At 57.7% G+C, this 23168-nt stretch overlaps 7 protein-coding genes across 7 annotated transcripts; 4 read left to right on the top strand and 3 right to left on the bottom strand.

The window, feature by feature from the left end:
- Window positions 1–677: 677 nt before the first annotated feature.
- PSEUBRA_000492 (Chitin synthase N-terminal) lies at window positions 678–3572 on the top strand (the record flags this gene model as incomplete). Its single annotated transcript, XM_016436091.1, has 1 exon — window positions 678–3572. One exon carries the CDS (start codon window positions 678–680, stop codon window positions 3570–3572), a length of 2895 nt encoding a protein of 964 aa, XP_016295075.1.
- Window positions 3573–3783: 211 nt separating this feature from the next.
- On the bottom strand, window positions 3784–5457 carry PSEUBRA_000491 (uncharacterized protein; the record flags this gene model as incomplete). The annotated part of the gene is made up of 1 exon (XM_016436080.1): window positions 3784–5457. One exon carries the CDS (start codon window positions 5455–5457, stop codon window positions 3784–3786), a length of 1674 nt encoding a protein of 557 aa, XP_016295074.1.
- Window positions 5458–8258: 2801 nt separating this feature from the next.
- Window positions 8259–12626, top strand: PSEUBRA_000490 (DNA mismatch repair protein MutS, C-terminal; the record flags this gene model as incomplete). The annotated part of the gene is made up of 21 exons (XM_059464393.1): window positions 8259–8625; window positions 8721–8801; window positions 8882–9084; window positions 9182–9377; window positions 9492–9518; window positions 9603–9823; window positions 9902–9976; window positions 10059–10118; window positions 10192–10208; window positions 10285–10428; window positions 10507–10620; window positions 10690–10732; window positions 10808–10932; window positions 11004–11047; window positions 11120–11199; window positions 11266–11462; window positions 11542–11589; window positions 11655–11719; window positions 11780–11929; window positions 11993–12082; window positions 12160–12626. 21 exons carry the CDS (start codon window positions 8259–8261, stop codon window positions 12624–12626), a joined length of 2814 nt encoding a protein of 937 aa, XP_059321059.1.
- A 132-nt stretch (window positions 12627–12758) lies between these two features.
- PSEUBRA_000489 (Protein kinase domain protein) lies at window positions 12759–14218 on the bottom strand (the record flags this gene model as incomplete). Its single annotated transcript, XM_016436078.1, has 3 exons — window positions 12759–12875; window positions 12954–13340; window positions 13409–14218. 3 exons carry the CDS (start codon window positions 14216–14218, stop codon window positions 12759–12761), a joined length of 1314 nt encoding a protein of 437 aa, XP_016295071.1.
- Window positions 14219–14633: 415 nt separating this feature from the next.
- Window positions 14634–15341, top strand: PSEUBRA_000488 (protein of unknown function DUF814; the record flags this gene model as incomplete). The annotated part of the gene is made up of 1 exon (XM_016436088.1): window positions 14634–15341. The coding sequence occupies one exon, from the start codon at window positions 14634–14636 to the stop codon at window positions 15339–15341; it is 708 nt and encodes a 235-aa protein (XP_016295070.1).
- A 245-nt stretch (window positions 15342–15586) lies between these two features.
- PSEUBRA_000487 (Histone core) lies at window positions 15587–16514 on the bottom strand (the record flags this gene model as incomplete). Its single annotated transcript, XM_016436079.1, has 2 exons — window positions 15587–15895; window positions 16416–16514. 2 exons carry the CDS (start codon window positions 16512–16514, stop codon window positions 15587–15589), a joined length of 408 nt encoding a protein of 135 aa, XP_016295069.1.
- Window positions 16515–17526: 1012 nt separating this feature from the next.
- Window positions 17527–21834, top strand: PSEUBRA_000486 (Formyl transferase, N-terminal; the record flags this gene model as incomplete). The annotated part of the gene is made up of 1 exon (XM_016436084.2): window positions 17527–21834. The coding sequence occupies one exon, from the start codon at window positions 17527–17529 to the stop codon at window positions 21832–21834; it is 4308 nt and encodes a 1435-aa protein (XP_016295068.2).
- Window positions 21835–23168: the final 1334 nt, after the last annotated feature.

Below are 23168 nucleotides of genomic sequence, written 5' to 3'. Positions count from 1 at the left end.
CCCTGACCTCCTCTCTCGCCCTGACCCTCTCCCGACCATCTTTACATTGTCATGCTCCACGGTGCGGACATAGCGTGGTCCAACCATCTCGTCTATCTGCTCTGTAATAGCCAACACTCGCGCGAACCATGAGACGATTCATGGCAAATGTGACCTTAGGTGGGAGTGATGATGCTGCAGCGCAGGCCATGTCTCGGAAGTGTAGAACTGTCAACCAACACGCGTCCTTTTTTGCAGGCAGCAGAGCGCGAAGAAATTTCAAGACCAACACCCAAGGCTCGCCTCGCTTCGGTAATCCACAGCCCCTGTCAAGGAACGCCCTCTTCTCCCAGTGCAGAGCTGGCTGAGATTCTACGTCTAGCCTCGATGCGCTAAAGTCTCCGCTGCCGGCCTCTTCTCTCCGGCCATGTTTCTTCTGCGCCCACTCGACAGCCCTGGGGGATCAAGGTTGAACATTTCGAGTCCCGCTCGTTCCTCTTGACCTCGCAGGGTCGACGTCCGTGCTTGCCTCTTCATTGTCATCTCCACTCGCATCGTGATCACCTAGCTTCCCTCCCTTCACCATCTTTCCTTCTCTACGCTCCCTCACGACCACCGTTCACGACCTATTCTTCACCCAGCGAACATCCTTAGCAACGACACTATCACGGAACCTCCACTGACGTCAACCAATCACCATGGCCTATTATTCGCGGCCATCCTCGGCGGCCGCTGGACACACACAAGGTGACCAGGACCCATATCCATACTATCCGGACCCAGACATCATCACTGGCAGCGGAGCCGCCTTCACCCACCCCTACGATGCCTCCGCACCCTCCGCCTCGCCGTTCTCGGACGCACACGCACCTGTCACTGCGCGCATGTCGTCGCTCAACCAGCACCGCATGAGCGTCAGCGTTGAGCAGCCTCCGCTTAGCGAGAGCTTCTACGGTCAAGCAGCATATGCACTGGCCCGCCCACCATCGGCAGCAGTCAGCTCAACGATGGGTGGACACCTGCCGACGCTACCCGAGTACTCGTCGGCGCAAGCGGCGTCCGTGGACAACGAATATACGTACTACAACAACCAGGCTGCGGCGGGGCACTACTCTTCGCTCGACCACGGCGAGGGCGACGATGACGAAGAAGATGCCGAGACCAAGTACGGCGGAAGCGCGATGGAGCACGACGAAAAGTACGGCGCGACAACAGCTGGGTCTGCGTTCCTCCAAAGCCCTTACGCACAAGTATCCGCCGAGGAGGACGACACATACGCCGCTCTGGCCCACGACGCTTTCGGCGGCCACGAGGGACAACCATCCGAAGGCCAATTCGGGGACAACCACTACGAAACACAGCACTTCGGCCCTGCTCCCCTCCTCGGCGCTCAACTGCGTCGACACAAGACCAAGAAGAATGTGCGCCTCACCAAGGGAAACCTCATCCTCGACTGCCCCGTGCCCACCAAGCTGCAGACCTTCCTCACGCGTCGTGCCGAGGATGAATTCACCACCATGCGATACTCTGCGGTGACGTGCGATCCCGACCAGTTTGCTGCCGAATCCTTCACCCTCCGCCCCGCGCTGTACGGCCGTCACACCGAGCTGTTCATCGCCATCACCATGTACAACGAGGACGAAGTGCTCTTCTGCCGCACATTTCACGGTGTCATGAAGAACATCGCCCACTTGTGCTCCCGCAACAAATCCCGCACGTGGGGCAAGGATGGGTGGAAGAAGGTCGTTGTCGCCATCATCTCCGACGGCCGTAAGAAGATCCATCCCCGCGTGCTGGACTGTCTCGCCGCGCTCGGCGTCTACCAAGACGGAGTAGCGAAAAACACCGTCGATGGCAAAGAAGTCCACGCCCACCTGTACGAGTATACCACCCAACTCAGCATCGATACCAACCTCCAGTTCAAGGGCGCCGAACGAGGACTGGTGCCCATGCAGATCATCTTTTGCCTCAAGGAGAAGAATGCCAAGAAGATCAATTCGCATCGGTGGTTCTTCAACGCTTTTTGCCCCATCCTCCAACCGAATGTGACCATTCTGTTGGATGTAGGGACGAGACCGGAGAACAAGAGCATCTACTATCTGTGGAAGAGCTTTGATCTTAACTCGAATGTCGCCGGTGCATGCGGGGAGATCTGTGCCGAGACGAAAGGCAAGTGGGGAGTTGGGCCGCTGTTGTTGAACCCACTGGTGGCCGCGCAGAACTTCGAGTACAAGATCAGTAACATCTTGGATAAGACGACCGAGTCTGTTATGGGGTACATCTCGGTGCTACCGGGAGCGTTTAGTGCGTATCGCTACATCGCACTGCAGAACGACGAGTTCGGCCATGGGCCGCTAGCGAGCTACTTTAAGGGCGAGAACCTTCTCGGTGCGGACGCCGACGTGTTTACTTCCAACATGTATCTCGCCGAGGATCGCATCCTGTGCTTCGAGCTAGCCGCCAAACGTGGCTCGGGCTGGGTCCTCAAATACGTCAAATCGGCCCGTGGTGTCACGGACGTCCCCGAAGGTCTACCCGAATTCATCTCGCAACGACGTCGTTGGTTGAACGGTTCGTTCTTCGCCGCGATCTACGCGCTGTACCACACGGCGCAGTTTGTTCAATCCGGTCACGGCGGATGGCGAAAAGCCCTGTTGGTGTTCGAGAGCTTCTACTCGTTCATCAACATGTGCTTTGCCTGGTTCGGCCTGGCCAACTACTACATCTTTTTCCGCATCCTCACGACTTCCCTCGAAGACCCCACCTTCGGGCTTAAGGGCATCGGCATCTTCAACGTCTTTGCCCAGTACATGTACCTCGGCACCGTGGTGGCGAGTTTCATCTTTGCGATGGGCAATCGACCGCAGGGGAGCAAGTGGAAGTACTGGGCTGCCGTAGTCATCTTTGCGTTGTTGACGGTGTACATGATGGTAGCGGCGGTATTGTGTTTGGCGAAAGTAGTGAAGCGGGTGGAGCACGATATGATCTATGCTCAGATGGTGGTCTCCCTTCTCGCCACGTACGGCGTTTATCTGGTCTCTTCGCTATTGGCATGCGATCCGCTGCATCTGGTGACGAGTTTCATCCAATACCTCCTCCTCGCACCGACGTACATCAACATCCTCAACATCTACGCCTTTTGCAACCTGCACGATTTCTCCTGGGGCACCAAGGGCGATACTACCGTCTCGAAGGATCTCGGCGTTGTCGTCTCCACGGGCAAGGGCACAGTGGAGATCACCCTCCCCACCGCTCAAGCCGACATCGATACCGCCTACGATGACGCACTCAACAACCTTCGCACCCGACCCATGATCATCCGCGGCGACGCCAGCAACGACGAGAAAAACGCCCGCCAGATGGATTACTACAAGAACATCCGCACCAACGTCGTCCTCGCCTGGGCCCTCAGCAACGGCGTCGTCGCCGCGTTTATTCTGAATGGAAACACGACGAGCACCTTCACCGAGGGCGCAGGCGTGACAAGGAGCAAGGTGTACATGGTGTTGGTGTTGATCTTTGTGGCGGGGATGGCGTGCATTCGCTTCATCGGAAGCACGCTGTATCTCACGATCAGGCTGATCAACGGGTAGAAGTGGCAGGATTCTTTCGTTTCATCAGGCATCCATATCGGATGCCTTCTTTTTGTGTTCTGGCTTCGCTTTTTTTATCGGACTATCATTCTCGCTGCTCCAGATCTTGTACTCTAGGCTACGATCGACTCGACTAACGTTCAATCACGACGTACACACGCAAACATGCCTAACGAAAAGACTGCGAAGGATCAGACTGAGATTAGAGGTTTTACTGTGATGGCAGCTCCTCGGTGCTGATTGGCTCGACGACTGGCTCGGTTGTCGCTGCCGGTTCGGCTGACAGCTGGTCAGCGGGTGGCATTGGGTCATCTCGAACAATGCCGACGTCTGCTTCGGTCACCTCTGGCTGCTCGGCGGCCGCTGCAGTGCCAACCGTCAGCTCTGCGCGTCGTGTCTCACCAAGCTTGACCCGCTGCACCACGTCGTCCGTCAAATGAAGCCCATCCTTGGCCTCGTTCAGCGAAGCATGCGCCAACATCCGCTTCAGGATAATCAACGCAACATCGACTTGCCCCGCAATAGGTTGCGCCTCGCCGCTCGCGACGACCAGATCGCAAGCGCAGATGACGTGTCGAGCGAGCGCGTCGACGTCAGCAGCACTCGTTCGCAGCGCAGTCATATCAACGACGTGCGCATCCAGATCCTGCTGCATGGTATCGATCATATCCTGCACGATGGTGAGCCAAAACTCGACGGTTGGGTGATGCGTTGTTTGAAAGAGCCGTTGCGCTCCGTCATCCGATCGTGCGTCGCTGGCGCTGTTCCACAGCTTGTACTTGCGCCAGATGGTGAGTCGCACCCAGACGTGCATTCGGCAAAACATCTGCAGCGTTCGCCCGAGGACATTGTGCCTCTCTGCATCCGATCGTGGTCGATGTCGCACGAATGACGTCTCGAGATCGTCGAGAGACCGCAAGAGGCCTCTGACCTGCTCGAGCGTGTCGGACGGTGGCGTGCCTGCTTCATCGACTTCCTTGATCTTTTCCAGCTTGGCAAGCGAGACTGTGAGCCGAGACAGGTGAGCAGATCTCCGCATCAGGTCTTGCGAGTGGAAGAACGGTGGTGGCAGATCTTCTGGAAGCACACTCGGCTGCCAGAAAGCCATGGGCCGGATCTCTTGAATGAAATCCGGCAGGTCGACGTCGCCAAAATCCTCGTCTGGCTTGGCGATGTACTTGCGAAAGCGATGGCTGATCCCCGTCCAGCACAGTCGAACGATGGACTCGTACTTGACCTCGGACTCGGGGGAGTCGGATGTGACGGGTCGAGACCAGTAGAGGGGCGAATCCGGCTCACTGTCTTGCAGCAGTGGCTCTCGTGACGAGACAGCCTCGTGCAAGCTGAGTGTTCGAACTACATTTTCCGCCAAGCGGATGAGGCTGTTCTGCTCTGTGCTGCCGTCTGGCTGGGTCAGAGCGAGAATACTGGCAGCCTGGCCCATGGAAGGAGTGAGGGCAGATCCGTGAGCTGTGGCAGTCTGGAGATATGTGGCAGCCATTTCGGATAGCTTTGCGGCGAGCTGCCGCGATGCTTCGTTGGCCGAGGTCATGTCGGAGGTGCGTTCATCTGCGATGCGAGTCTGGTGCATGTCACATGCCGAGACGGCTAGGACAGCCAAATATAGCGCTGGATCCGCTCGCGCATGACCCTGTTTGCCCGAGACGACGGCCAGCAGCGTCGGTGCATGAAGTAAGCCAAAGAACACCGCGTTGGACTGCACGAACCGGGTGAGAAGATGTTGGACGATTCGAGTGGACGTGGGTCGTGACCTTCCAAAGATGCCAAGCAAGTGACTCCACCAATCGTCGTGGTCGCCGAATGTAGGTTGCATCGGAATCGGCGAGTCGTTATTCTGAATCATGGCCAGATCCGATCCGGGCATGCTACTGCTCGGTGTCGATGAGGGGGCCGCGCTGCGATCGGACGCATCGCCAGACTTTGATCGACGCAGGGAGCCGTTGGTGCTCTTGATGCGCTTCGAGGGTTCGCTCGGACTGGCGGAATTTGTGTCGAGGGATCGTGCTGTATCATCCAGCTGGTTTGGCGGTTCGATCCGCTTGGTACCTCGATCACGGCCTTCGCTGGTCACATAGATCTGCCTGGCTGAAGGGGTTGAGGCAGAGTCGTGGCCGCTTTTGCTTGTGCTTGATGTTTCGTGTCCAGAGGCCTTGGCCTTGGTTTTTGTGGGCGCATAGACACAGTCGATGCTGCGACGTTCACAATGTCGGCATGGTGTTGCTCCATCACAGCGCAGCTTGCGAACTCGGCAGAAGGTGCAGGCGACTCTGGCACGCGGCGGGTCCGGCTCTGCATTCGCAGCGACAGGCGGAGCAGCAGCAGGCGGTGGGTGCACTTCCAAAGGAGAAGGGACCAGCGCAGCTTCTCGAAGTGGCAGGGGCTCGCGAATCGATGGAGCGCGAAATGCGGAAGATCCTGCAGCCTGTATGTTATTTGCATTCTCATACCTTTGCCATCTCTCATCCGATAATCTCCGGCCCGGGACAGAAGATGTCGAGGCTGTCATGAGATGATTTGGTGGCGTTGGTTGAGGTTGAGAAGGACCATATGTGTAGGGTACTGCTGGTGCAATGGTCGCATCGCCTGAAGGGAATGGTGGCGGATAGGCCTCTGTTGACGCTGCTGGGTCGCGCCCGTGACTGGGCCATGCAGTGGGGGCGTTCGTCATTCCCGGATACTGAGGAGTTCGTGTGTTCCACCCAGCTTGATCGAGGCCGCTGCGAGGATCAAGGGGCTGCCGGGAAGGGCCAGCATGACCAGCAATATAGTGGTCGGAGCCAGGTGGCGCGTTCCAGCGATTGGCTGGAGGGGTATCCTGAGAATAACGCGGCGGGCTTCGGTCGTCGATGGGCGTCCTGCTCGTCATGGTGGGAAGCTCGCGGTGTGTGGACCCAATGCTCGCTCCCGGATGGGCTGACGGTCGTATGCTAGGAAAGGTCCAATCGCATGTTTTGAGGAAGATTTGGCTATGACTGCAATGTAAGAGCGGCAGACAGGTGGTGCACTGATCAGCGCATCGATGGTACGGACTGGATAGCGAAGTGTGCTGCGGCAGCAGGTGGTCGACGGCCGTGATGATTCGAGCTGCGCAAGGTTCGATCGACACGGAGGAGCCGTAAGAGATTGACTTGGCTGGAACGTGATTGTGCACAGCTGCTTGTCGGCTCTGCGCTCTGTGGTGTGCTGAGTGGAAGTGATGGTCGGAGGGCAGCCGTGTGACGTGAGAAAGAAGCTGAGTCGTAGCGCGGCGGAGCCGAATGTGGAGAATGACCGAATCCAGAGCCTCTGCGCCGCAAGACGGGGCGACTGCTGAAATGCAAAGCAGCAGGTCCTGTGCCTCCTCGATGGGTGAAAGCAAGGTATGATGATGGTGAGAAGGTGCAAGACCCTGGGATCTGACTCTAGTTCAGGTCTCCATCGACCTTGCAGATCGGCTACGGTTATACTAAGCTTTTGTTGCAGCCTTGCCCTGGTCGGCAGCCGAGCGCGAGCAAAAAGAGCATTTAGCTTCGCGCCGCGGAATTAAGCTTCTTCTCGCAAGGCCCGAAAATGCGGCTGGAAAAGTGGAGCACAGCAGCTCAGCTCAGTCTGTGGACCGTGAGAACTCGAGACAGGCAGATCCGATCAAAATAGTTGCAGCTGACGGCAGAGTCCGCCTTCACGGTATGGGATGGTCGAGGCAGCCGAGGCTGTCGCTCGCTGGTGGCTGCTAGGAGCTTGGAGCGCAAGCACAGCTCATGCTGTGTGCAGATTGACAAGCGGATTCGCCATCATGCGCGAAGCCCCATCGGCATTTCTCCCAGACATTCGGAAACAGACATCCGAATAGAACCGGCATCGTAGTGCCGTCTCGTCCGTGACTCTAGGTCAAAGGATGTCTGTCGACTTGATCCATCGCATGTGACTCAAGCATTGGAGCTCAGGCTGCCGAACAGTCTGACCCGCTATACTGGGCCCGGCGAAGAGCGCTTCCGCTGCACGCTCGAGCCGCGGAGACGTACAAAGAGGTCACGAAACGTGGCCAACAATGCGATGCAATCGCTTCTTTCAACGACCCACCATCAGAGTTCGATGCAACTCCAAGCTAACGCGCCCCTGCGGCCTCGTTTAAGGCGCTCGACAGTAGACACTGTGAGCTGTGCCGACGTGTGCCGTCGGTCTGGTGCTGTGAAAGCAGCCTGTTCGCTCTTCCTTTTTGCCCGCAGTGAGACTCCGAAGACGGAACTCAAGGTTCGCGCAAGTACGTACATACAACTGCCTCTTGATTGCTCAAGGGGCCCGCCTTCTTCCCACGACGCTGTGAGGTGCTTCCGCGATCAACAATGGGGGGCGTGACCATTCTCGTCTGTGACGGCGGGCAAGTTGTGACGACTTTGAGCTGGCACACCGGTTGTCGGAACCCTCACGTCGGCAGTTCCGGCCAGGAATCGGGATGCTTCCGACGGGTGCTCCCACACCTCAACGGTCGCGTTTCTGTCACGATGCCGTCGGAAGGCACGGCAAGTAGACTCGTCCCGTCACGTTAGGGGCGCAGAAGGGCTCTGATAAGGTAGCCTTGCGTGCCGCTTGGGGGATTGAGCATCTCGTCAAGCTGCATGTGGATAAAAGTACGACCTAATTCGAGTACGTTCGTGGCCGCGACATTGCTCGCCTTCTCCAGCAACAATGAGTGCCACGACCCCGTCCAATGCCCTCGGCGATGCTGGCGAGACCCTCGCATCTGCCTCACTTCCGTCTGCGAATGATGACCGTTCCTCGATCGATCGCCCCGGAGGCCCGATCACGGCCCTAGCGATCGAAGTACTCCACGGACACATCGGGTGCGCTGTCTTTTCCGAGGAGGAGCAACAGCTCTTGCTCTGCGAGGACCTCCCCTACTTCTTTGCCTTCCGTGAACGAGACTCGGCCGCCTCGGCTCGACGTGCACAATCATCTATGCAAGATGATCAAGAGGGAGGGAACACCACTGCTGCTGCTGCACAGAATGCGGTACCTGGGTTTGGTCATCCTTCGCACGGCTTCATCGAAAGCTGTAAGCACGATCCTTCTCTTACCGTGCCGTCGAAACTCGAGTCAACGCAAATCCTCATCCATGCGGTCCTCACATCTCGTTCGGCGGTTCGACAGTGCTTGCACAGTTCGAACCACATCTCATCGTAGTGTCGTCCAAATGTCCCGATCCGCTTCGAGATATGCTGCGGAACTTTGGTAATTGACCACGGCCTTCTAGCAGTCCAGAAAGGTTCCGCACCTCGCTAACTCTTGTATCTTTGTCCACACGATGACAGCGGAACAACGCAATGGTACCTACGATTTGCGCGATTCCAAAACCTTTCAGGTAGCGCTAGGATTGTCAAGCATTGAAGAAGCGACCGCCTACAGTCGCCATCGCCATGCAGGCGATGAGGCACGTGGCAATCTTGAGGAAAGCCCATTGTCGGCAGTGGTCGTTCTCGACGCAAAGGTGGCCACAACCAAGTCAGCGCTGGCCGTAGGTCGAAACTTTGTCCGAAACGGATACCCTCGGCCTTTTCACTGATCGAACAGCTTTCTCCATCCCTCAATGCGTCGCCTATCGTCGCACGAAGATTTCCTGCGTCGGACCTCTCATGTCGAGCCTTCGTTGCCGCCAGGAGGTAGGCCGGTCTCTCACTCTGGTCTCACTATGCCTCGACGACTATCTCTTCGTGGACGAGAACACGCTCAAGAGCCTCAGCATCTACTCGAGCGACGTCCATGGCTTCGTCCATGCCAAGCAGGGTCGCGAGGGATTCTCAATTCTCGGTAGGTGCCCCTTCTCTCAGAATGTCCCAAAGCACTACGCTGTGTGCGAGGGAGCGACTTCAACTGACTGCGAAACTCGATCTTCTTCTGTCTTACCCTTGCCTCCTCCGTCAGCGATGATGAATCTCACCTGTTCAAAGTGTGAGTGATTTTCCGCTTCGAGATGCCTCCTTACCGGCCTCCTTGACTTATCTCTTCATGCCGTGCTTCTATGCGACACGACAGATTCACAGCCGCTGCTCCGACGGTGGATCATGCTTCCTCTCGCCAGAAGGGAGGAGATCGTGCGACGCCACGAAGCCGTCGAGCTGCTCGTACGACTGGAGACGGCCTCCGAGATGCCTCGTATCAAGAAGCAGCTGGGAGAGTTCGGTGCCCTCCCACAGATCTGTCACACGGTGAACATGGGCCTTGGCACTACAAAGACGTGGATCAACTTGCTCAAAGTAGGTGCTATCCGGACAAGCTGACGAGCTACAGAGCAACCAAATCAAGGCGCTGACCCTTTCACTCTTTGTTGACAGACGTGCAACGCTGTCATGAACATCCGCGCCGAGCTAAATAGTCTGGAGCTATCGAGGTCCGAGTTGCTCAAGGAGGTGGGTGATAGCTGCGTGGCAACAGGACGACTCTCAGTGGGGTACTGACCATCTTCAGCCGTAACCTGGCAACTCTTCCCAGCTTAAGGAACAGGTCGTCACCGAGTCGCTTCAAGAGCTAGCTGATTCTATCAACCAGATAGTGAGCACAACGTCATGATCGAACAGAGGGCTGTCTGATCCAGCAGCTGACCACCACGACTGAATTGGTCCAGATCGATTTTGAGGAGAGGTATGGCAGTCCTGATCGTCGAGGCCAATTCGTACTCGCGAGCTCACATAGAAATCTGTTGCTTCTCCGACCTCAGCAAGGCACAAGGCAAGGTCACCGTCCGCACCGGTATCGACGCGCACCTCGATGATTTGCGACAGCAGCTGGCAATTCTGCCCCAGCATCTAGATCGCGTAGCTGCGGACCTTCGGCGAGAGGCAGCTTTCAGGCCCACTCAGGGGTAGGTGACTGCATCAGGAGCACAAGCCCATAGATCTTCAAGCATATCTGACCTGCTTCCTCTACGTCTGTGTCAAAGCATGCACGTGGTCTACTTCCCCCAGATCGGCTACTTGATTTGTGTCCCAGCAGGAGGCGTCATCGACATGCTAGCCGACTCGACCTTGGAGCAGCAATTCTCCAGTCCGGAAAAGTATGTTGTCCATCCCATGACATGCTTTGCACCAGCTCTCGTCACTCAACTACTCACACGTTACGACAGCGTCTACCTCAAGAACAATAGGATGACGTCCTTGGACCACGATGTGAGTATCCTAGCTCCGTTGTGAACCTTTCTCGCAGCTCTTACTGACACTCGTCTTTCCGCAACACCCTCGCAGCTGGGAGATATAGCCTCCTTCGTCGTAGACAAGGAGATTGAGATCCTCGATGGACTGCAGACACTCGTCAAGGAGTGCAGTCCAACATTGCTGGCGGCGCATGCGGCCATTACGCAGATTGACTGGTGGGTTTCCTCACTTCAACCTTCGAGCGTTGGCAAGAGCTCTGACGTCGATATTTGCCGCCTCAATCCAGTCTCGTGGCCTTTGCTCGGGCTGCAACGCTCTATGATCTCAAAAGTAGGTAGTGAACGGACTTGGTTTGTGGTCCAATGACATGCTGATCCTTGCGTCATCTGTTTCGCCCATTAGGACCTCGGCTTGTCGAGGAGCAAGTGCTCCATCTAAAGGGCAGCCGACATGCGCTCAAAGCGTTGTCGGACGAAAGCTTTGTAGGCACATTGAGTTGATGTCAATGCTTGGGAAAGATACGGGGCTGACATTTGAATCGGTCGCAGGTGCCTAACGACATCCACCTGCAAGGCGGACTTGGTCTACCCGCTCGAACTGACGAACAAGCAGTTTCGACGGATCGCAGCACTGTGGCATCTCGGGCTGGAGAAGATGCAGGACGTGCGTCTGTTCCAGAGCACTCTCAGACTGCCGCAACGAGCAATGTCGACGAGAAGTACAGCGTGATGGTGCTGACGGGGGCGTGGGTACTTCGAAATCGCCTCGACCTTGGTTTTGACAGCGAGCTGACTGCCCATCTTCCGTCGCACTCGGTCTCGCAGCAATTCATCGGGCAAAAGCTGCCTTCTGCAGCAAGCAGCACTCGCAGTGTAGGTGCTGCACGATCGCTCTGTGCCCGTACAGTACTGACAGCTTGCATCTTCGTACAAATCAGCTTCCTAAGCCAATGTGGGAGCTTTGTTCCCGCTGCATACGCCGAGCTTGGCGTCTTCGACAAGAGTAAGCTGCTCCCCTTCACCTGTGGCTTCAAGACCAGGCCATTGACGCCAATCTGCCCAGTCTTGACGAGGATGAGACAGGACGAGTCGGTGGCGAGCGAAGGTAGCTCCTTCACGCGCGAGCTGGGGCGTCTGCATCGCGCAATGGCCATGTCGACGAAGCGAAGCCTGGTGATCCTCGATGAGGTGGGCAGGGAGTGTCGCAGCGATGGTAAGCATAATCACGCTCTGATACCTCATTGCGAACCGACACTGACAGCGTGCTCCAACACAGATGGCGCGGGCCTGTTCATCGCTACGATCTTCGACTTCCTCCATCGAGGACCCGATTGCCCAGTTGTCCTCTCTGCTACGCATCACCTTCGTGAGTCGCACTTCTTACCCAACCACTTGTCCTCGCACAGGCTGACCAGATGAACACTCAACATGGCGCACTGGCAGGAGCGATCGAGCGCCACCTTCCACCCTCCCTCCCGATCCAGCGTGCGCACATGCAGACGCTCCTCCTGCCCACCCTCGCGGAAAGCCACAACTCGCTCACGTACCTCTACCGTCTCAAGCCGGGTTTCGCCGGCACGTCGCATGCGTGCCACTGCGCGCGACTGTGCGGTGTGCCTGAGTCGGTCGTCGAGCGAGCTGACCGGATCACCCGCATCGGGCTGCGCGCGTGCCACGATGCGGAGGCCGTCAAGGACGAGCAAATCGTGAGGAGACTGTTGGGGCTGAGGCTAGGAAACGAGGGCGAGGGCGAGGAGCAGGTGAGGGACATGGACGATGATGCGGCAAAGAGATTGATTCAGTGGGTGTTGGAGGGCGATGAAGAGGAAATGGAGGGGGAGCTGTTTCGAGGTGGGATGTCGGTGAGTGAGGTCGAGCGGGCGTCTGCTGGTCCGAGCAGCAGGGTATGAAGGTGCTGATCAAGGGCTACGGTTCGGGAGAAATGTGATGCGATTCCAGCGTGTCAAAGAGGTGTGTATGCAACGATGTGATGAAGCAGGTATATGATGGAAGTCTGGTGGATGAAACAAAGCAAAGAAAGACTACTGGATCTTGCCACGAGAGGCACGACGGCATGCGTCCGGGTCGTACTTCATGATCCACGGATGACGCAGGACTTTTGTCAAGGGCAGTCGGTCGTCTGGCTTCTTCTTGAGCAGCTGTGATCATCAAAATGAAGAAGAGATAACGTCAGTAATGAATCTCCTTAAGGGAGTGTTCGGCGGCGAGATACTCACGGCACGAACGAGGTCGCCCGCCTCAGGACTGAAGTGCCTCGGGATCTTGAAGTCGATATTGTTGATCCTCTTGTAGGTCCCTGCAGGAGCGTTCTCGAGCTCCTCGAACGGCGGTACACCCTCGAGGAACTCGAAGCAGAGCACACCGAGGGCCCACAGGTCGACGGCCTTGTCGTGCTGTTCGCCGTTGACCATCTCGGGGGGCAGGTAGTCGAGCGTTCCGCACAGCGTCTGGCGGCGATTTCCTGGGGCGTGGACGCTCCAACCAAAGTCGCCGATCTTGAGATCGCCTTTGATGCCGAGCAGCAGGTTTTCCGGTTTGATGTCGCGATGGATGACGTGCTTGCTGTGCAGGTATGATAGCGCATCTGCCATCTGGGCGATGTACTGTTACCTCAAAGCAAAACGGGTCAGCTTCTGCTACCACCCATTCTAGTATTGAGTGTCGTACTTACGGTAGCAGCCACCTTCTCCTCAAAGCGTCGATCCGGCAACTTGTTCATCAACTTGTACAGCTCTCCCCTCCCTGCAAATTCCAGCATCAAGAACACCCTTCCCTCATCGTGAAAGTAGCCGTGTAGTCTGAGGATGTGGGGATGCCTGAGATTCATCTGGATCTCGATCTCCCTCCGCAGCTGCTTCTCCACCTTGTTCTCCACCAGCTCGTTCTTGTACATGCACTTGAGCGCGATAATGTAGCCCTTGTTGGGACCGGAGTGGGTGCGGACCATGTAGACGCGGCCGAACTTGCCCTTGCCGAGCGGACGACCCATTTCAAAGTCGGCCAGAGACCAGATGCGCGTTGGTGGATGGGCCTTGTTCGGGTCGGAGGAGGAGAGGGTGAGGGGGTCGAAGGTCATCGTGCCGCGACGGCCGCGGGCTTCGTCCCGCTCGAGACCGCCGTCGTAGCGGCCCAGATCGACGGATCCACCTGATGCAGGTTTGGAGGCGGGAGCAGCAGGACGGAAGGATGGTCCAGCAGCACTGGGGCCACCAGCAACGCTTGGCGGTCGACTCTTGATGTTACCGTGCACGGGCGGTTGGGAAGTGGGTGCGAGACGGTTGAAGTGCTGCATGTTGACGCCCATGTTCATGCCCATGTTGGTCGCAATGCTGCTCGAGGGTGCTAGCGGTCGGAGAGACGAGTTGGTGGCATGGACGAGTCGGTTGCCGTTCGGCGCCTGGGCGTGCGATGGTCTCGAAGCTTGCTTGAGGTCAGCGGTGGAGCCGCCGTCCAGGTGAAGGTTGGCGAGTTGTGACTCCATCGTGAAGTATGCAGTGATGACGCTGCCACCGTGGAAGCTTCTGATGCGGTCAATGCGAACTAAGCGGTGCTGCGCTGCACCAAGGACGACGGAGGGTGGTGGTGGTCAAGATCCGCAGCTTGTGTTGCTTCGCAGATGCAGCCTCAACGAAGAACAACACTCGAATGTCACCAAAAATCCGACACGGCAGAGCGCGTCTCCAAAAACACACTTCTGGGCCTTCCCTATCGCTCTAACAACTTGAGAAGCTAAGCAGCACGTGACTGTCTCGCCTCCACTCAGCTGGACCCTTGCACCGAAGCTTTTCCTCCCAGTGTTCCTTTCGCTCCCATCAAGCTTTCAGACTGCCTCCCAGCCCATCCTTGTCAAGACACGACCTATATGGTGAGCAGCAACAGCTCTCTCTGTCGTTCCGATGGTGCTCTACTTCACATCCACAGCGGTCGACCCGCCAGCGACCATCTACATGGGCAAGGACAAGTTCGAGAATGAGGAACTCCTCAAGTACGGTCTGGAGCGGGACATCTGGTTTCACGTCGACAAGCTCTCTTCCGCTCACGTGTATCTTCGGCTGCCCGAGCACATCGAGTCGTGGGAGTCGATACCGGAGGCGTTGGTGAGCGATTGCTCGCAGCTGGTCAAGGCGAATTCGATCGAGGGCAACAAAAAGTCGAATCTTACGATTATCTACACGCCATGGGCCAATGTCAAGAAGAGCGGCGACATGGCCGTCGGCGCAGTGACGTTTCACAACGATCGCAAGGTCAAGCGTTTCCACGTCAAGGAAAAGGACAATGCAGCGGTGAATAGGTTGAACAAGACAAAGAAGGAGGTGCAGGTCGATCACGAGGCTGAACGCCAGGACAGACTGCGCCAAGAGGGAAGGGTCAAGAAGGCCAAAGCGATCGAAGACAAAAAGGCACAGCAGGCCGAGCAGAAGAAGAGAAAGGAAGAGGTCGAGGCCCGCGATTACTCGAAGCTCTACACCGCTGAAGCCATGGAAGAAGAACGCAAACGCAAAGAGGAACGCAAGCTCGCCAAAGCCAACGGCAACGGCAACGCGTCGGCGGACGAAGACGATGACCACGACGATGGCATGGACAGCGACGACTCTTTCATGTAGGACGAACCTCGACAACGCAAGCACAGATTTGAACGATCAATTTGGTAAGAGGGATATACAATACAAGGTACAAGACGAATCAGGGACGCAGAAAAGAGAGACGAAAGCAGGACCGGGCGAATCAGCGCGCACGGGGCCAGGGACAACAGCCGAGGATGTCAATCGCGACATTCGATGTCAAGGACCGACAAACCCTGCCGATGAACGGTGAACCACGACGCAAGCCAACGGGATCATACGACGACCTACTCGGAGGCCTTCTTCTTGCTCGGCGCCTTGATGAGCGTCTTGTGGATGTGTGGCAGCACACCACCACCGGCGATGGTGGCGCGAACCAAGCTGTCGAGCTCCTCGTCACCGCGGATGGCCAGCTGCAAGTGTCGGGGGGTGATTCGCTTGACGCGCAGGTCCTTGGATGCGTTGCCTGCCAGCTCGAGCACCTCGGCGGTGAGGTACTCGAGGATGGCGGATGTGTAGACGGCGGCCTTGGCACCGATGCGGATGTGGTTCTGCGTGCGGTTCTTCAGGTGACGGTGGATACGACCGACAGGGAACTGTGGTGGGCGAAAGCAGGAGCCGAGACAGAGGGCAAAGGTGGGTCAGTAAGCTGTGTCTATCCGGATGACTCTTCCCGTCAAGATTCGTCCATCCATCCGCTGCAGCGTATCATTCGACAGGCACTTGTGGCAATCGCATTTGCGTCAGGCCCAGTCCGCAGGGGGCTATCGTCGCATGGACCATGCGCTCCATCCAACTCCGCCATCGGCCTCGGCCAGAGGCGGGTCCAGAAGGCTACCGTCACGGATCGGTACGGTCTGCAGCTGCGCCAGGGCGGTCCCGGCGATCCGAACGGCCCCTTCACGCGTCTCCGAGACCACTTCAGGATCAACAACGCGTCGATATGGCGGCGGATGGATGCTATGGCGTGGATGCGATGGAGGTGGATGTCTCGCGCTGATGAAGCGAAGGCCGGCGGATGGCAAGCGTCGCAGCCGGATACATGGGCGGGCACGAATGCGATGGACAGACGGCGCTCCATGCTATGCGGCGGTGACGGTGATGCTGGATGCTTACCTGAAGACCAGCGCGGGAAGACTGGGTGACCGACTTCTTGGGCTCGGCTTTGGCGTTGGCAGCGCCACCCTTTCCACCCTTGGCTCGTGGGTCAGACATGTCGGATATGAGTGTGTGCTGGGAAGAGAGAGTGGTCGGAGTCGATTTCGGAAAGGGTGTCGTAAACGATCGAGATGGTGGTTTGTAAAGCCGAAGTGACGTGGACAAAGCGAGGGAGGATATGGAGGTTTGGCCCTGCTCAGTTGCAAAAGCGCGTCGTGCCGTTGCAAAGCAGGCCCCGATTTTTATCCTAAATTAATTACGTTCCAAATTGCCCTCCCGCCTCCAGGGCAGTGTGTGTGTGCGCTCTCTTGCCTCGCAGCTCCTCGCTTGTTGTGTTTTGACGAATGTGGCCTTTCGCTGCTGCTACCACTGCCGCTCGTGACGTGAGACCTGTCAATTCATGCTGGCACACGACCCTATCGTCGCCTTGACCAGCCGCCTCGTGATAGCGCCCTCTCTCCGTCTGTCACCGAATGCACCGCTCGAGCTTTCGAGTCTCGACGCTGTAATCCTCGCTCGAAGCTTGCGCCGATGACAGTGATAAGCGTTGAAACACTGCGCAAGCCTTCGACTTAATCTTGGCTTCAGACTCGCAGAAAGCTTCTTGCTTGCGCAGACCTTCATTCATCATCACAGGATCTGAGGCGCCTCTATTGTCCCATATGATACGAGCTGAGCGCCGTGTCTGTATCTGTGTGATGGAGCTCTTCGTCGAGGCAGAGCAATCTTGGCTGTTCTCGAGCACACCTTTAAGCCTTTTTGCGACCTCAATTACTGTTGCTGGTTTTCCAGCTGGCTTTTTCCCTTCCGTCCAAAAAAAAAGAATCTTCTTGGGTCTGTGCGAGAGCAACAGCGTTCCTCAGCTTTGGCTCCCTTCGAGGCTTGAGAAATAGGAGAAGGAAAGGGGCACTGACCGCCTCTGATTGGAGGAAGAGCTCAATTTTTTCCCGTTTCATCACACTCCAGGGTCCTCTTTCCTGTTGTCACTCTCTAAAGTCACACATGACTTCATCTGTCAGCAGCGCACAGAGGACGTCGACACGCAGTCAGAGCGAGCACGAGCGCAAGAATGTCTTTCTCTTCTCAACAGTCATCATCTCATTCTTTCCCACGACAGGCGGATCCATTCGAAGGTGTTGGCACAGCTTCTTCTCACGCCAAGAGTCCAGTGGAAGCGCCGACTCAGGATCTCGCTTCGTGGGTCCACCAGGTTCGTCACCGCAACTCGTCATCCGCCTCATCTGCAACGGCACAGTCACCATCATCACAGTCGCAAGACCCGACAACGTCCTCTGCCTCGGAGCTTGAGCTCGAGTTCCAGAGACAGCGCCTCGAACGGCAACAGCGCAGAGATCGACTCTCCGTCTCAGGCATTCGTGGCATCTCCTCTTCCAAGTCACCGCTTGCTACGCCGACTTTCGAGAGCTCACCGTCGGAAGCGCTCGGATACTCCGACATGACTTCGCAATCACCTGTTCTCGGATCGTCACCGACAAAGGCGTCTGGCGTGACGGGAGTCAAGAGAGCCAACTCGCTGTTGGCACGCTACGGCGGTCAGTATGGTCCGACGGGAGTAGCTGCCGGTCCCAAGGGCGCAACGGACTCGCCCGTCTCCCTCGCCAATTTCATGGGAGGCAGAGCAGCAGGTCCGCGTCTTGGCAAGCTCGCAGGTGACGGCAAGAGCGCACCTCCCGAGGCCGACCTGATTCACGAAAACCGACGTGTTCCGATGCCAGGCATGGTGCCCAACACGGGTCGCTCGCTCGCCAGCTTCCTCGAGGATCGAGCGGATGCCAGCGGCAATCGTCGAGCAGGAGGCTCTCCCCGATCGCCTGTCACGGAAGCATCGACGCCTCCTTCTCCCGTCAAGGCGAGTAGCCCCGCAAAGTACTCGTTCACTTCTGCTGAGCTCGGCCGACCCTCCAACAATGCTGCATCGACCGGCTCGTCAGCGATGCAGACGCCGCCATCGCCCAAGAAGGCATACTTGGATCTCATCGAAAAGCAGAGCCATGCCGAGTCAACCAACTCTCCGGCTTCCCCCATTATCCCTCGAGCTTCGAGCCCTTCCAAATTCAACAAGTTCTCCGGAGCTGACAGCGTCACAGCTTCGCCTCGCCTCGAGCGTCCCGCTTCACCCGTCAAGGCTGCCTCTTTTTCATCTTCGTCGCCCTTCACTGCCGTCAGCAGCTCGACTCGTGACAGCGCGCCGGACAACAACAGCCTGCACGTCTCTCGACCGCTGGCTATTCCCAACGCTCAGTCCAGATCATACACCTCTGAAGCCTCTCCAGAGCGAAAGGACGCTGCCACGAGCCCCTTAAAGCCGGAGGAGATCGAGGTGCCCGCCGCCTCAGGACAAATCAAAGTCGACAATGGTCTCGGCAAGGGTTGGAGTCGACCCGCTGAGCAAGCTGACGCTCCCACCTCGCAGCCTACCAGTCGATCCAACAGCTACACGAGCGAGCTGTCGAACGCGGACCGCCTTCCTACCAAGTCCCTGTCCCGCCTCAGCGCCCAAAAGATGGTCGGACAGCGCATCAAGGAAGCGCAAATGCGAGATGTCGTGGCCCAAAAGGAAGCCGATTCTATGCAGGTGGGCTCGACAGGACGAAGCGTACCTTCTAGCCCTGCTGTTCGCGATCGATGGCCTCCAGCGATCCAGACGGGTGCTTCTCCTGCTAAACCCAGCCTCGACGAACGCAGGAGCGGCGGCTCGCCATGGTCGCCCACCAAGTACGGCAACGCGCTCCCGGGCCTTGCTGGACGCTCACCCACCAAAGAGACCAGCTCGAGTCCGTGGCAGTCGTCGCCCAAGAAGAACGAGATCGTTGCCGAGCCGCGAGCGGAACCGATTCGATTGCCTGGAATGGGTGGCAGTGCGAGCCCATTTGCTCGATTCGCCGAGAACAAGGCACGAACTGAGGAAGCCATCAGCATCCCAGACTTGTCTTCCTCCGCAAACACTGCTGGTAACACAGACCAGGTCCTGACTCCGCTCACCAAAGCGAGGGCCAAGGGTCCTGTTCGAAAGGCGGCAACTTCCGATGCCAAGCTTGCGGGCTCTTCTCCCAGCGCAGCGGCGCAAAGCAGCCTTCCAACGACAAGCACCGCAACACCGCAAAGTGAGGCCAAGACAGCTAGCGTCGCTTCGACAAAGCCGCCACGCAGGACTACCGGCAAGCGCGTCCATGTTCTGGTCTCTGGATCCGGCTCGAACCTACAGTCCTTGATCGACGCCACCCTTCTCAACCCTCCCGCTGGCATTCCCGTCATTGACAACGCGCAAATCACTTTCGTCCTGTCGAACCGCAAAGCTGCTTACGGTCTCACCCGAGCTGCCGAGTCGAACCCGCCCATTCCCACCAAGGTTCTCTCGCTCAAGACCTGGCAGAATCGAAACCCTGGAGGCACGCGAGAGCAGTACGACACTGTGCTCGCTCGCGCTGTATTGGATGGTCCCAGTGCTGAAGGCGCAGGTTCGCCTCCCGACCTGATCGTCCTGGCAGGATTCATGCACATCGTCTCCGAGCCATTCCTCCACGCCTTGGGTCACAAGACGAGCTTGCCCGCGAGTACGCCAACGATTGGAACACGCCCGTCCAAAGCGGTGCCTATCATCAACCTTCATCCCGCGCTGCCTGGTGCTTTCGATGGTGCCAACGCGATCCCTCGCGCCTTCGAGGCGTATCAACAGGGTCTCACTGACAAGACAGGATGCATGGTACACGAAGTGGTGGCCGATGTCGATCGAGGCCGTCCGATCATCGTGCGCGAGGTTCCCATCCTTCCCACCTACGACCTGGATCAATTGGAGCAGGCGATCCACAAGATCGAGCACGTCATCATAGTACAGGCGGCTGACCTCGTGCTCAAGGGCCATCTGGAACAGCTCGATCGACAGCAGGCCGAAAACAAGAAAGCAGACATTGCCGCTTCTCCTGCCGACAAGAGCTCTCCCACGGACATCGTGCGGATCCAATCCCAAGACGGCGATGTTGTCGCTACCGCCTCGGCGATCGTGCGCAGCGCACGCCCCAGCGTGGACAGGCTCGTCGACGGTTCGGAAGCCTCTGCTTCAGCCCCGATGTCTGCAAAGACGACCTCGGTTGAGTTGCTCGCCATCGACCGCGATGGACTCGTCGAGCCTCTGGAGCTGTCCGGCGATCAGACCTTCCAGCGCGGCGAGCAACTGCGACGCGAACAGATCCTGTACGATGACGAGACGATCATCATCGTAAAGCGCTCCAAATCCGGCGCTGGCGCCACACAGACGAAGCTCTGGGTGCGAGTCGGACATCACTCCAACCTGCACCCGTTCGAGCTTGGTCCTCGCTCCCTGTCGTGTGCGGAAGGACGCAAGGTGGCGGAGCTGGCACAGCGATACTCGGTGCAGCCGGACGTGGTTCCTGCGGGATGCGAGACGGCAGAGCTGATCGCCGCGCTATCGGGGACTTGGACGCTGAGTCGTCAGGGCTCGCGAAAGCGATTTGACGCTGGGGCTGCGTCTTTGTACCGTGTTCGTCGCGCTGTGGCTGCTGCTCAGGCTCAGGAGGACCGATTCACGATCCAGCAGGTCGACCTCCGAACCGGAAACCTCTGCTCAGGGGACAGCTTTGTATACACTGCTCCGTCGACGCTGGGCGTCTGGCACGGTCGCGGCGCTCCTTTGTCGGCTCGAGCTGCTGCAGTGCGTTTCGCTCAAGCACTCGCCAAGTCCACTTCGACGGGCGCTGGCGTGACTGAGACCGAGGAGGGCCGCGAAGACAGTGCCTTCTGGAAGATCTTTGATAAGACGGAAGCGTACGCCGGCGCGTGGTCTCATCGCCACGTCGCTGGCTCAGACGTCTCGAGCATGATCGATGTCGAGCTGCAGGGTCGCGAACTTCGTCTGACCGCTTACACGGATAAGGGCTACTACGGTGCAGACGACTTGCTCCTGCCAACGCGATCCAACAGGATCTCCATCCTCAACCTTCGCGATCGAGAGCTGTTCGTGGTTGTCGGTAAAGACGCGCGCTCCGACCAACTCAGGCTGGCGTGCGCCATTCACGCAGCACAGCAACTTGCGGAGCAACTGCAGGTCAAATCGCGAGCGACAGCGTCGTCCATCTCGACAGTCATCCCTCGACCGGCAGTGCACGTGCTCGTCCTACCCTCGAAGCTGCCACTCGAGGTGCGGGCCGCCTCGCGCGTCTGGTCCGACGCAGTCGTCGACTACCTTCAGGGCGACGCTGCTGCGAGGATGAACGTCCATTCGGCCGCGAGCGCGCTCGAGCAGCTCAGCCAGAACCAGTGGCCGCGGTGGGCGCTCCAGGATGCCAACTACCTGCCTGTCGGCGTTGGTGCCGAAGATGCCGAGCGTGCGCTCGCTTGAATTGGCCTCACTCTCACGAATACTGTACTTCAATGTACACAACGAAAAGCATGTCAAGACTGAGCTCAGGTGATGTTGACCCTTCCGTGGTTATCCAATGCTGCGGCGATTGTGTGCAGCGGGGAAGAAGCGTCTGGGTGAGCGACGGAGGCACATGTCAGACAAAAAGTGTGGCTTGACTCAAAAGGCGTGAGGCTGTGTCTTAGCGTTGTGCGGTAGGAGGAGAATGTGGCTTGCTGGAGGGGAGCCGCAGAGAGGGCTGGGAGTCCAGATCTTCTCGCTTGGGAATGGGTGCAGAAGCGAGCTGGTGTGTTTGAAATGCGCGGCGACGTCGGGCGTAGGGTGATTGGCTGTCAATTTCCTGGACTCCGAGACGGCCTATGACAGAGAAAATTTCCTCCCGCTGCAGGGCTCACTTCGCCAACAGATCCGAGTCGCCAATCGTTTTTGGCACTCCGTCTCCAGCCCCGCCCGGCTCCAATTTTCGTTTCGGTCGCAGGCGAATCCAAGCGTCGTTTGCGGTGGTGTGATCCGTCGGCGTCGGCTTGCTAGGAGATGCAGGCTTTTCCATCGGAATTGCGGCGGGGATCGCTTGTCAACAATGATGCTGCAGATATATGTCTTGTGCAGCGGAGCCACGGTCCATTCCTGAGCACAGCTGGCGTCGAAGGCGATCCGAAAAGGACCGAAATCACGTGTGACTGTGTCTCGATGTCTGCCAGGGGTCGACGGAACGCGATCCAGTAGCAAAGCCAGCGGCATGTCATCAGCAGTCTTGAGGTTGACTGGGGACGTTGTCAAGGAGATGTTTGCGCTGCTGATGGACGAAGCACGTGTTACGATCAGCGGCCAGCTTCGGCTTCATGACCTACGAACCAAACGAACGGCGACTGCGTTCAGGGTGGGACGAGATTGGGTCTGCAGCTGATCGAAGCATCAGAGAAGCTCGTTCGGAACCCGGTGGTCCTGCGGCTGCAATGGAAGCGACGTGCGCAGGTCATAGCGTATCGTGTGCCAAAAGTGTACCAGCCAAGGAGCTTGTGCTGCTGATTGTTTGCTCTTTTACGCGGAGGCACGCCTTCGGGTTTTGCTTTTTCGGCTTACATCGGCGATATCACGCGGAAGAGGCTTCCGAACGGAAACGGCGCGGAATCGACTAGCCCCAAAGAGGGCATAGGGTATGGCCGGTAGTTGAGAGAAGGCTCCATGACTTCTGATGCTGAGATGATGGACAGTCGATCCTCTGTCGAACGACGCTATTCATGTCGCCAAGGAGCAATTTCGGCGCAAAGGAGGGCAACAGCAGCGCTAGTGCGAATAAGCGACCCTTCGCT

Source organism: Kalmanozyma brasiliensis (assembly GCF_000497045.1).
Source record: "Kalmanozyma brasiliensis GHG001 unplaced genomic scaffold PSEUBRA_SCAF1, whole genome shotgun sequence".
Classification (NCBI taxonomy): Eukaryota; Fungi; Basidiomycota; class Ustilaginomycetes; order Ustilaginales; genus Kalmanozyma; species Kalmanozyma brasiliensis.
The sequence above is the reverse complement of the archived record's forward strand: the minus strand, read 5'-3'. Positions and strand labels throughout refer to the sequence as shown.